An 11,649-nucleotide genomic window follows, 5' to 3' on the forward strand; every position below is an offset into this window, starting at 1 on the left:
ACCAGGTAGAGATCAGATATTATTCAGGACAATTACTGGTATTAGCTGACACCCTGAACAGGGCATATATACCCACCATCAGTGAGCTGGGGGAAGGGGATCAGGACATAGTGTAGTATGTTAATGAATTCAATATCCCAATTTCAACAGCAAAGCTGATGGAAATCAAAGAGGCTACACAAAATGACATCCAACTACAAGCAAGCAGGAGAGCAATACTAGCAGGGCGGTGAGAAGACAAAAGACAAGTACTGGTAGGAGAAGAACCATATTTTCAAATTAAAGATGAACTGAGTGTGTCATATTTTGAGCAGAGAGCTGTTGTCCCCACCTCATTAGGTAATGACACCATGCAAAAAATAAATGCCTCACACCTGGGCATTGACAGCTGCCTTGGACGGACTCAAGAGTGTGTCCAAGCCAGGAATGAATACATGACTTTGCTCTTTGCTAGAAGGGCATGACATCTGCCAGTCATGGGATAATAGCCATCAGAAAGAGATTCTGTTACCACATAAGCTGCCCACAAACCATTGGAAATCATGGGAGCAAACATATTTACCTTCAATGACAACTAGACTTCATTACAGTGAAATATTATTTACATTTTTGGGAGGTTGATGCTCTACCTGATAACAGCAGCAAGCCAGTGACTGGCAAACTGAAGGGCCACTTTGCAAGATATAGCATTCTGGACACTATTCACTGACAACAGACACAATTTTTTTTTTGCCTTGGTAAAAATTCAAGGACTTAACATGCAAATGGGAGTTTGACCAACATACCTCTTCCCCAACATACTCACAGAGTAATGGTAAGGTGAAATCTGCTGTGAAAACAGCTAAGAGACTGTCACACAAGGCTGTTTCTTCTTGTTCAGTCTCTCTGTTACCATTTTTAGCACCCAGAATACTCCATCACAGGAGTGTCAAAACAAGACAGAGGATGAAGGACCAAAGCCATGCTAGCAATCGGGGAGACCTGTTGCAGCCAGAAGGATAGAGACGTTGCCAAGAGGAGATGGCCAACAATCAGAGAAAGCAGACATTAGAGTACAACAGGTCAGTCAAGGACCTACTGGCCCCGGAGGCATGCACTCCTGTGAGGATCCAACCATTAGAAGAGACGCCAGAAGTAGTGGTCTAAGGGAGTCATGAGGAATGCAGTGACATCAAGTTATATGAGGTGACTAAGCAAGAGGGACAAGTAATGTGAAGGAGCAGGAGGCACTTTTGAACTAGGAGACACAACACCAAGAGAGAGCTTACAGAAATACAGAGATCATCACAAAATGAGACAGAACTATCTGAAGGTCAACCCTACAGGGAGGGAGGAGATTCCACAGAAAGATAGTTTGCTAGACTTGGAGACAAGTGACAAGGAAAGAGAGACAGGTGAATCCTAGTGTGTTGAGGAGACCAAACTACCTCAGAAATTATGTAACCAGATCAGTCTGTGATGAAGACAAGACTCCAACTTGGCAGTGTGATAACAGCTTCTGGACAAGGGGACATGGGATGTGGGGGTCTGGGCATCTATTATCAGATTTTAATATTTCTATTAAAAGGTTTGTAAATTAGAGAAGATGTATCATGATCATTGAAACTGTAGTCAGAGCGCCCATATTCCCTGGAGGGGCAGTTATTGATAGGATACCAGGAAACCTAGGAATGGGTTCACAGGGTTTAATAAAATACCACTTGTTCAACTTAACCTGCATTCAGTATCATTCACTGTGAATTAAACAGTTGGGGCTGTCTATGATCAGATGAGCTACAACCAGTCTGCAGGTTTGGCCAGTGACCTAGACCTGTATTTCTCTTGCATTCTCAGCCAAGTGGCACGGCTTCTACTTCTGAGACACCACCACGAGGTTCACTGAAAGGATCATGTAGCAACAATACCACACTTAGATATCCATAGTGTATTAGGGATTTCCTCCCCCCCCCCCTTTTCAGCAGGAGGTAGTGATAGTGAAAATACAATGGAAAGTCTGCGCAGATTAGCTAATGTCAGATTCGGGGTCTCAATTTGAGCTGCTGCCAAAGAGAACTCAAGACTTCCCATTGTCACCCTATAATCGATTATAATGGTGCTAGGAATGAATTATTTTGAACCCTCTCTACAAAGCTTCCTTGCATGTTACATTCCTGAAATGGCTGTTTGCCCACACTCCAAAAAAATGCCTGGGGAATGGCAACTCTTAGACAGAAGAACAGTATTTGGAAATCAGCAGCTAAAGCAGAGTTCAGCTCTAAGGATTTAAGAATTTTATTTTATCTAGGTTACAGTCCTGTTCTTGGGTGTCAGAAGGTATTTCTGACTGTTAAAAGCAAGAATGAAAAATAAGGGCCTGGATTACACATGGCTTTATCCTGCTAGGCTAAGAGTTCACTGTGGAAGTCAGCCATATGCCTTCTTCTTTTTCACAGATGCTGCAGTGTTTCTGGATTAGGAGCAAGTGATTTATTGGACCCTAATGGGGGGGAGGGGAGGGGAGTGACTTCAGGGGACTCATTTTATCATTTACCTTTTACGATGGAAACAGATTTTTAACCCCTCCCTTAAGGTTGCTGCCACTGAGTGTGTTTAATAGGGATTATATGTTATAAACCCTGTGTTATCACTTTGTATTGTAATTGTTATCTGTTATTAATCCTTCTCATATTGGAAAGCTGTATAAGTACTTTACCACAGTATATGTCTTATTGTCTTTAATTTTGTGTGTTATTGATGTATAATGTGAGTTGACAAGCAACTTGAGACAGAAGAGAATTATAAACCTGAATTATTTTTTCCCAAGGCAAACCCAGAACTGAAGGGAGTTAGAATGGGTAAGAGGTTAGCAAACAGACAAGCCATTAATAGAATCTGTGACTTAATTTTAGACCTACTATTCTATGTATTATAATCCATGCTATATTTTGTAGTTTTTTTTATGAAAGGCCATGCTAATATTATATTGCCTGATATATATATATAACCAATTATATCCATATATATTTTTTTTTCTTTATACTTCAGTTCTTTTAAAATGTAACTATTAAAAACACACTAATAAAACATTAAGGTAAAGATTTTAATTGAAGAAAAATATGAAAATTCTAAGTTATGATTCCTATACAAATTATAAAATCAGTGCACATGTGTAAGAAGGCACAAAAGTGAATACCTTCTGAAGTCATGCAACGGTAAACAAATACAAAGAGACAGGTAAATTGATTCTGAATTTCCTAAGGCTATGCAATTATATATATATATATATGTGTGTGTGTGTGTGTATATATACCTAAACAATGAATTAGCATCATTTTGATATCTGTTTAAATCTAAAAGTGGTGAATAAATAAAAGTGTGCTAAACATGATGGTGAGAATACTTGACAAATGACAAATATGTAGCTATTCAAACATGAAACTATGTATAGGCTAAGAGTGTTTGTATTAAGGCTTAATTTCGAAGAAGAAAGGCTGCTAGAGTCACCTAATGATACTTCAACTTCACAGCTCAAATAAAGGTCTGTAATTCTGATCTCAGATTTGCACGTGCACATTACCAAAACACAAAGTACCATAGGTATTAAAGGTGTTATTCCATAGCACTGTAGAAAACTAGGGTTACTATCCTTGAAAAAGTATTTATTTTCCAGTGCTCCCAGACCCTGAAAAAGAGTCATGTAAGAGACTTTAGTATTATATACTTACATCTGTGTCACTATTTTTCAAGTTATGAGTAATCCAAGGTTAATTCAATACATGTTACTAATATTCGTTTAAACTATAAGGCAAGATCCTCAGCTAGTGTAAACTGGCATATGTCCTCTGACTTTAATGCACACCATTTGTGCATCTGGTTTACCTAAGCCATTCCGAGCCTGTGGCTTCAGCCAAAAATTAGCATTATGCGCAAAATAAGCAATTTTAGTCATGTGCTGGTCTACATTATACGAGGTAAAGAAGTCACTATAAGCTAATTTTTGACTGGATCACCAGAACAAGAATCATGATACAAACACACACACTCACACACAAAATCCCAGCAGCCTATCAATGGAAAATCAGATTTGGTCATAGACTAGGTAAGAGTTAAACAGTACATGTGTGCCAAAAGAATGTATAAAGTAACCACAATGCACTGCTAATTGTACGCACACAAAGATCTGCCGTAACTTATTTTTTTGCTTAATCTTTAGCCTTCAGACTCTCACCTTTCTACTAGACTGAACTCTGTTGCCTCAACCAACGGCTACTATTGATACTCTTGTTATATTTTAAGATTTTTTCCTAATACTCTGCAGTAAAATATTTTACTATGCTTACAGATTATCCTCCATTCCCTTGCACTGATGAAGAAATTCTGACCTCACTCATTCACCACTGCAAAGTGTCATGGCCTCTTGCTGTTTTCTGTGGCTTTGTATCTATTTACTGTGCCCTAAATGTTTCAAGAGCCTTCAAACCAATTTAGCTGAACTGAGAGTAGTTATCAACGGTTTGTGGTCAAATTTGGAGGGCATATCTAGTGGGGTTCTGCAGGGTCTGATACTATTCAATATTTTCATTAATTACTTGGATAATGGAGTACAGAGTATACTCATAAAATTTTCAGATGACACCAAGCTGGGAGGGGTTGCAAGCACTTTGGAGGATAGAATTAGAATTCAAAACAACCATGGTAAATTGGAGAATTAGTCTGTATCCAACAAGATGAAATTCAATAAATGCAAGTGCAAAGTACTTCACTTAGGAAGGAAATATCAAATGTGCAACTACAAAATTGGGAATAACTGTCTAAGTGGTAGTGCTGCTGTAAAGGATCTGGAGTTTATAGTAGATCATAAATTGATTATGAATCAACAATATGATACAGTTGCAAAAAAGGCTAATATTCTGGGGTCTATTTACAGGAGTGTCATATGTAAGACATGGGAGCTAACTGTCCCACTCTACTTGGCACTGGTGAGGTCACAGCCAGATTACTGTGTCCAATTCTGGATGCCACATTTTAGGAAAGATGTGGACAAAGTGGAGAGAGTCCAGAGGAGTTCAGCCAAAATGATAAAAGGTTTAGAACATCTCACCTATGAGGAAAGTTTAAAAAAAAAACTGGGCATTTTTAGCCTTGAGAAAAGAAGACTGAGGGGACCTGAATATATCAAGGGCTTTTATAAAGATGATGGTGATCCATGGTTCTCCATGTCCACTGAAGATAGGACAAAATAAGTAATGGGCTTAATCTGCAGCAAGGACAATTTAGGTTAGATATTAGGAATACTGTTCTAACCATAAGGATAATTAAGCTCTGGAATAGGCTTCTGTGATGCATTGTTCACCCCACACCACCCCTGAAGGTGTTAAGGTGGCTCAGAAGGGCTAATTAACCATTAGGATGCACCTGGGAGAAGACATAGGCTTCACTGACAAACACTAATTGAAGATGAAACCCATGTGGGCAGGACCAGATGAGGGCTTGTATAAACCCAGGAAGTGAAAGCAGAAGGTGTTGTAGTGTGGAGGTCTGTAGTCACTCTCTGGTCTTAGTGAGGTAAGAAGGTAGAAACCCAAGGGGGAGCAAAAGCCCTGGAATGCTGACCTGGAGGGAAGGGTTTACCCAGAGATGTGGTGATGAAGGAAGCCTGCAGAAGGCGGAGTAGGAAAAAGCCCAGGAAAACAGCAGTAAGAGTTGAGACAGTGCAGGCCTTGGCTGCTGATTGTAGGATCCCTGGGCTGGGACCCAAAGTAGCAGGTGGGCCCAAGCCCTCCTATCAGACACTGGGTAAGTGGAACAGTCTGGAATAAGGAAGAAGACTGCCTGGAATGGCATCCTCATAGCTAGTCCGGCAAGACATTGTTACCTCAGAAGGGGAACACAGTGTAGTGACCTGGCCGCAAAGCCAAGCCATGAAGAGGAAACTGCAACTCCTAGAGAGCAAGAGGGACCATGACATGACTGAGCGGAGCTGATCCCCCAAGCCAGCCACAAGGGGGTGCTCCAATAGTGAATGAACCTTCCAAGGGGGGCTGTGGAATCCCCATCATTGGAGGTTTTTAAGAACAGGTTAGACAAATATCTGTCAGGGATAGTTTAGGTTTACTTAGTGCTGCCTCAATGCAGGGGGCTGGACTTGATGACTTCTTGAAGCCCCTTCCAGCCCTACATTTTTTTGATTCTACGATTCTCACACCCCAAAGATGTTAAGTACTTTTAAAATTAATCCCTGACAAACACTTAGCTGTTTAGTAGTTTAACACATTTTGAAAACTCACTTTGTTCACCATACAACAAATAATTTTGAGTGTATGCTGGTATTTTTGACCATACACAGAAGAAAAATTTGACTTTTCTCCTTTTTTGGTCTGAAGAAAGCAGTATTAAACCAAAATGAAAGATTTGCTGATGTTGCTTAAATAATGTTTATATCTGGCAATGATATAATGCAGTTTTTATGGTTCACTTGCAAGAAACCAAACTTGTTGGTTGGTTTTGTTTTGTTTGTTTCAGTAGTTACGATAGCAGGCTGCAATCCCCTTTACAGCATGCACAGATTCACATGATAAAGGCTAGGGATTAAGCACAGCCGATTAACAGTCTGTGTCCTCTACAATCTAGCACTCCCACTGTAGCTAAACCCATATTCAGACTGAAGTTATAATAAACAGACTGTCCTCAATATCATTTCCCTAGCTGACCTCCTCAAACTGTCATTCATGTATTCTTGCGGAAAATTACAGGTTCTAGCAATCAGAGAAGAGCCAAATATGTCTATGTTTATATTATACATGTGTTTTTGTATATTCAGAAGCTGAAGTGAGATACTTACAGCTGCTGCCTAGGTAGCAATTTGAGATAAAACGTTAACTTTTAATGCAAAATATATAGCTATATTTTGAATTGAATCATTTTAAATAGCATAAGTAGATTTGACATTGAAACCACTATTAGAAAGAAGAGCATTTTACTACTGACATCTATGTTTACAACTAGCATCGATCAATATTGTTAAAATCACCACACTGTTAGCGTTCAGATCCATCATGAAGATACAGAACTGTAATGATACTCTTCCTCTCTTTGCTTTTACTTCAGATGATGAGCAACAAAATCCAAGAGAATTTCCGCAACTCTTGCAGTCTCTAATTTATTGTTATGAATGAGTCAGTACACAACACAGAGCCACACACACACAAAATGCCTGCATGGACAGATTTCAGAAACAGCCTGCTAGATATTTCTCTTTGATTTGATTCCTACAGGCTACTCTTCTCCTGAGGAAAAAGTGTATTCTTTTTGGTTGTGGGAGAAGGGGAATAAAAATTCATCTTTAAGAATTAAACTGTTTGGAATGTTTCTAGAAAGACAATTTCAATTTAGAGAGGATTTTCCATTGCTCTTCTGCCTGCTATTTTCAGAAACATTAAAAAACAGTATCCTGTGTTTAGTAATAAATTGTAAATTCATTCTCTTTGGCAAGATTTAAATTAAACACTGTAGTTAAAAACAAATAAATTGTAATTGAGCTTTTTAAATTATTTATCTAGCTACACTGCCTACCTTTTAACTTCTATAGATTTTATACATTTTGATTCATTGAGTCTCTTAAACATTTTAGCAAGAGTTATTCAAATTAATTTATTATTAATGAATAATAATATCTGCCCAGTTCATGGGCCTGATTCTATTCTCACTCACATTCATTTACATTGGTGTAATTCTACTGAATTCAGTGGGATTAGTCCTAATTTACATTAATGTAGATGAGAGCAAAACACAACCCAGCCACTTAAGCTTTGGAATTCTTCATTCCAAATGTATAATCAGAGTAGAGATTGCTAGGTTTGCTAAATCAATCTACACAAGAAGTAAATGACAGCACACGCTATGTAGCCAAGTTGCAAAACTGAGCTGCATTTTGATTAGCTACTAGTATTGGGTTTGAAGGAGAAGCAACATCACACGTGACCACAGTTGATGCATTATAGAAGCACAGCAGTTTCTTTTCATTGAAATTGTCAAAAACAGAGACACAAAATGATTCAGATATGTTTCAGTCTCAGAGCATTAACTGAGTTTAGATGAGTCTGTCCATCTTTTCACACATACACAAAACAGTCTCAGGGAACTTGTAAAGAAATCTGTACTTGAGAAAGGATTGAAAATGTGAATTTAACTCAGTCATTCATTTTCAGACCTCTACTTCAAAAACTAATTTCATGGTCTGTCTCCATAACAACATAGCTTTTTTTCTGGCAGCTAAGATTCATATAATGAAGTGTAATGTGTTTAATCAGATTCTATGGACTACAACTTAAAGCAATTTACCTTTAGTATGATTTGGCAACAGGCTAGCTTAGAAGATAGGTCAGTTCACTTTAATCATGTTTATGAGCAGTCAGTTGCATATTTACTAAGTGAAAAACATTGAGTTAGATTTAACTAGTGATAATTAAGATAAATGGTAGAAAGATTTTTTAAAAATGCATTTATTCATTTTGGAATGTGTGACTCTCCTCACAAGCCTACTGAAAATACCTGTCATCATGCACATGAATAAGCTCACATACAACTCACAGTTAGCAACAAAAATGTAACTGAAGCTGCCTACCCACTGTCCCCATATGGTGGCATATTTTGGAGGGGAGGGGAGATTTGGACTCCTAATAGCCATCCTTCTTTGCACTGGAGTCTAGTCCCAATCTTTGTATAAAAATCCCATTTTTTTCCACAGAATTAAATGGGCATAAAAACTAACAGATGATAAACTGCTACACAATGACATTTGGGGGTTCTTCCACTTTATGAGGTAACAACAATATACTTGGTTAAAAACCTTGCAAGATCAGAGGCTGAGTAGTTTATTAGTCTAGGGTTTGATTATGATATAGTGGACATGCTCAACTTTATTATTATTTTCTATAAATACATTTGAATTAAATATTCAAATTTTAAAAGAGAAGAATTCAATAATATGATGTGCCAGACTGCTGAAAGGTAAACTGACTTAACAAAAAAAAGCAAGCCCACTGTTGACCTTTGTTTTCGCACTTCTAATCTTTCCTCCATTTTCCCCCCCTTCTGACCTCCTGGTTCCTTCACATGAGCAAAATTCCTCTCACCAGAATAACTGCAGTAATATATTTGCCTACATTGTGCTTTAAAATGACTCTGGGACAGAAGGACTGGGGGGGTCTTCCAATATGAACAAATAAGGCCTTGTCTTACAGCCCTGACTTACAGAGTTGTCCTATTGACTAATTAAAAGCTGCAGGATCAAACCCACAAAATAAACAAACACATGAGAGTTATTCTGAAGACCAAGACCCATCTGGACATCTAGGAATAAGGAGAGAGTTTTGGAGGAAGGAGGGAAATAAGAAAAAATGTTCACCTCCCTGCAGACGCCTCCCTTTTCTTTTAAGACATTTTCCTTTTCAGTAACTCAACTGTTTTTGCTTTTCACTAATTCCCCCACCCCAGTATCTTATGCATTTTTTAATATTCTGCTTCAGCTGAAGTGAGTGGGAAACTAAGGCGATATATTTATTGCTGGCAAACAGCTTGGAAAATTCTAAGTATAGAAGCCAATCAGAGCAGAGGGATTATGGTAGCCAGAGTACCAAGATTTGCATGCTCAGAGTACGCTTACTGAGAAAAAACAATACCACGATTATGCAAATCAAACCCCCACATATAGAGAAAAGAATTTGCATATCTGGGGGAAATCTGTACAGTTATTCATCAGTAAGTAACTGCAGTGGATGAAACAATTGGCTTTCAGCAGAATATTAATTATCGTTCTCTTGCAATTATTCATTATCCTGTAATATTGAATAAACATTAGTCAGTTGGTGTTTGATCAAAAGAAGCCTTGTCTTCAATGGGGGACTTGATGTCACTCAACACTTCTCAAGAAATATTCTGTGCGCCTCACAAAAACAGCTTATGCTAAAAAGCAAGAATGAGAAGGTTCACAAAATTGTGTTACCAATTGTTATACTGATGACTGGTGTAGAGTAATAATTTCAGAGTTTTTTGTTCAAGAGTAGATGAAGGTAAAAAATAGCATTTTCATAGGATGTTCTTGCATAATATACTCAGTGATTGCTCCATTTTATATTTAGTGAATGAATGATATATAACTTGACTAAAAAATGCTAAACAATCATGGAGTCTTCAAGTTGCAGAACTTTAGCAATCCTTTGCTGATTAAAATCAAGCAAATTTAAATGTAATTTCAAAAGGCATTATAATAAACCAAAGAGAAAGGGAAATTTCTATAAACAAATTGTTTTCCTTAAAAAAATATACTTTGTAGTAGAATTTGTATACTTTATATACTTGTATGCTAAAATTATATTGTCTCTAGCTGATTTTTTTATTTGTTTGCCATAACCTTTGGGATTGTGACCCATTCGTACACTGGCCAATGCCTGCAAATAAAACTGCAATTTGGTGACACAAACGTATATGAAAATGAATTCATGCAAGCATGCTTAATTGATATAACATTTGCATCTAATGAATATAAAGAGAAACATTTCAGTTAAATAGATAACATGGAGGAAGTAGAATGAAGCATTGTATAAACCCAATATTGAAGCTACTCATCATTTGCACAAATAGTGTGTGGGTTGGTTTGTGTGTGGTTGAATAAAGTACTTACCATCCTCAGTGGGCACATAGATATTCAAATACAGGCAATCTTCATTTTGATCTTGCACATATGTCACAACGGTATCCAAATTGGCAGTAAACCAGACCGGCAGCATGTCATTGAGCAGTGACCTCTCATCCAGGTACTGTGGGCAGACGGCAGCAAACTGCGTGGCATTCCGAACTCCAGTCCATGAGGAGGGAGGTTCTGGGGGCTGGAATCGCCTCTCCCCAGTTGGAGGGGAGGCATAAGGAATTCCCAGGTACTGCTCCACTGGGCCCAGGATCTCATTGGGCAAAGGTGTTCTTAGGCCACGTATTTTGCCATAATTCGTGGTAACAACAGGGTATTGTGCTTGGCCATCAATGAGGGTAAATCTTATAGCTAGTGCAGTTATCCACAAAAGGAAGTTAGAATTCAACATGACACAAACTGGGGTGAAGATCAAAGGCAGCCATAGGAGTCCCATTGGCCTTGACATTGTTTATATCAACATCAGCAGGGCTCTGTCTTCCACAGCCAGGGAGACAAAGGGAGATGAAGTGAAAGGCAACACGTAATATTTTCAGGTAATGAAAAGCCTAAGAATGAGTGTGGTTGCTGCCTCAGTTGATTGACCATAGACAGATTCCAACGTCAGGACAACCAAGGGAGGCCTTGTCCCTAAGGCCCATCCCCAGGCTCCAATGCTGGTTTAATCCTGGTGGTACTTCCCAGCAGGCTGAGAAGGAGAACGTGGTCAGCAGTCACTCTGCTTCATTGGCACAATGATTCCTTCCGATAGATTCCAACAAGATCCATCAGCCTATAGCCAAGAGGAAGCAGACAATTTAAATTAATACATTTATTAACATTGACCAAAACTGCAATATTTTTTTACACTTATACAGTGTCTTTCATACTAGGGTCTCCATGTGTTTCATGAATTTTAGTCACTTCTATGAGAAGAGAATTACAGTATACCCCTTTTGGAGATGGAGGGAAAGAGGCTTGCCCAA

General features: G+C 38.4%; 1 protein-coding gene across 1 annotated transcript in view; it reads right to left on the reverse strand.

The window, feature by feature from the left end:
• The window catches only part of LOC113406207 (neuroligin-4, X-linked), a 186,475-nt gene extending 175,231 nt beyond the window's left edge, over positions 1-11,244 (reverse strand). The window contains exon 1 of the mRNA XM_026649501.1: positions 10,661-11,244. Coding sequence (XP_026505286.1) covers positions 10,661-11,132 — 472 coding nt within the window. The 5' untranslated portion in view covers positions 11,133-11,244. The remainder of the gene's footprint in view (positions 1-10,660) is intronic.
• Between the last annotated feature and the right edge of the window lie 405 nt (positions 11,245-11,649).

Source organism: Terrapene carolina, unplaced genomic scaffold, assembly GCF_002925995.2.
Source record: "Terrapene carolina triunguis isolate 2854851 unplaced genomic scaffold, T_m_triunguis-2.0 Scaffold23, whole genome shotgun sequence".
Classification (NCBI taxonomy): domain Eukaryota; kingdom Metazoa; phylum Chordata; order Testudines; family Emydidae; genus Terrapene; species Terrapene triunguis.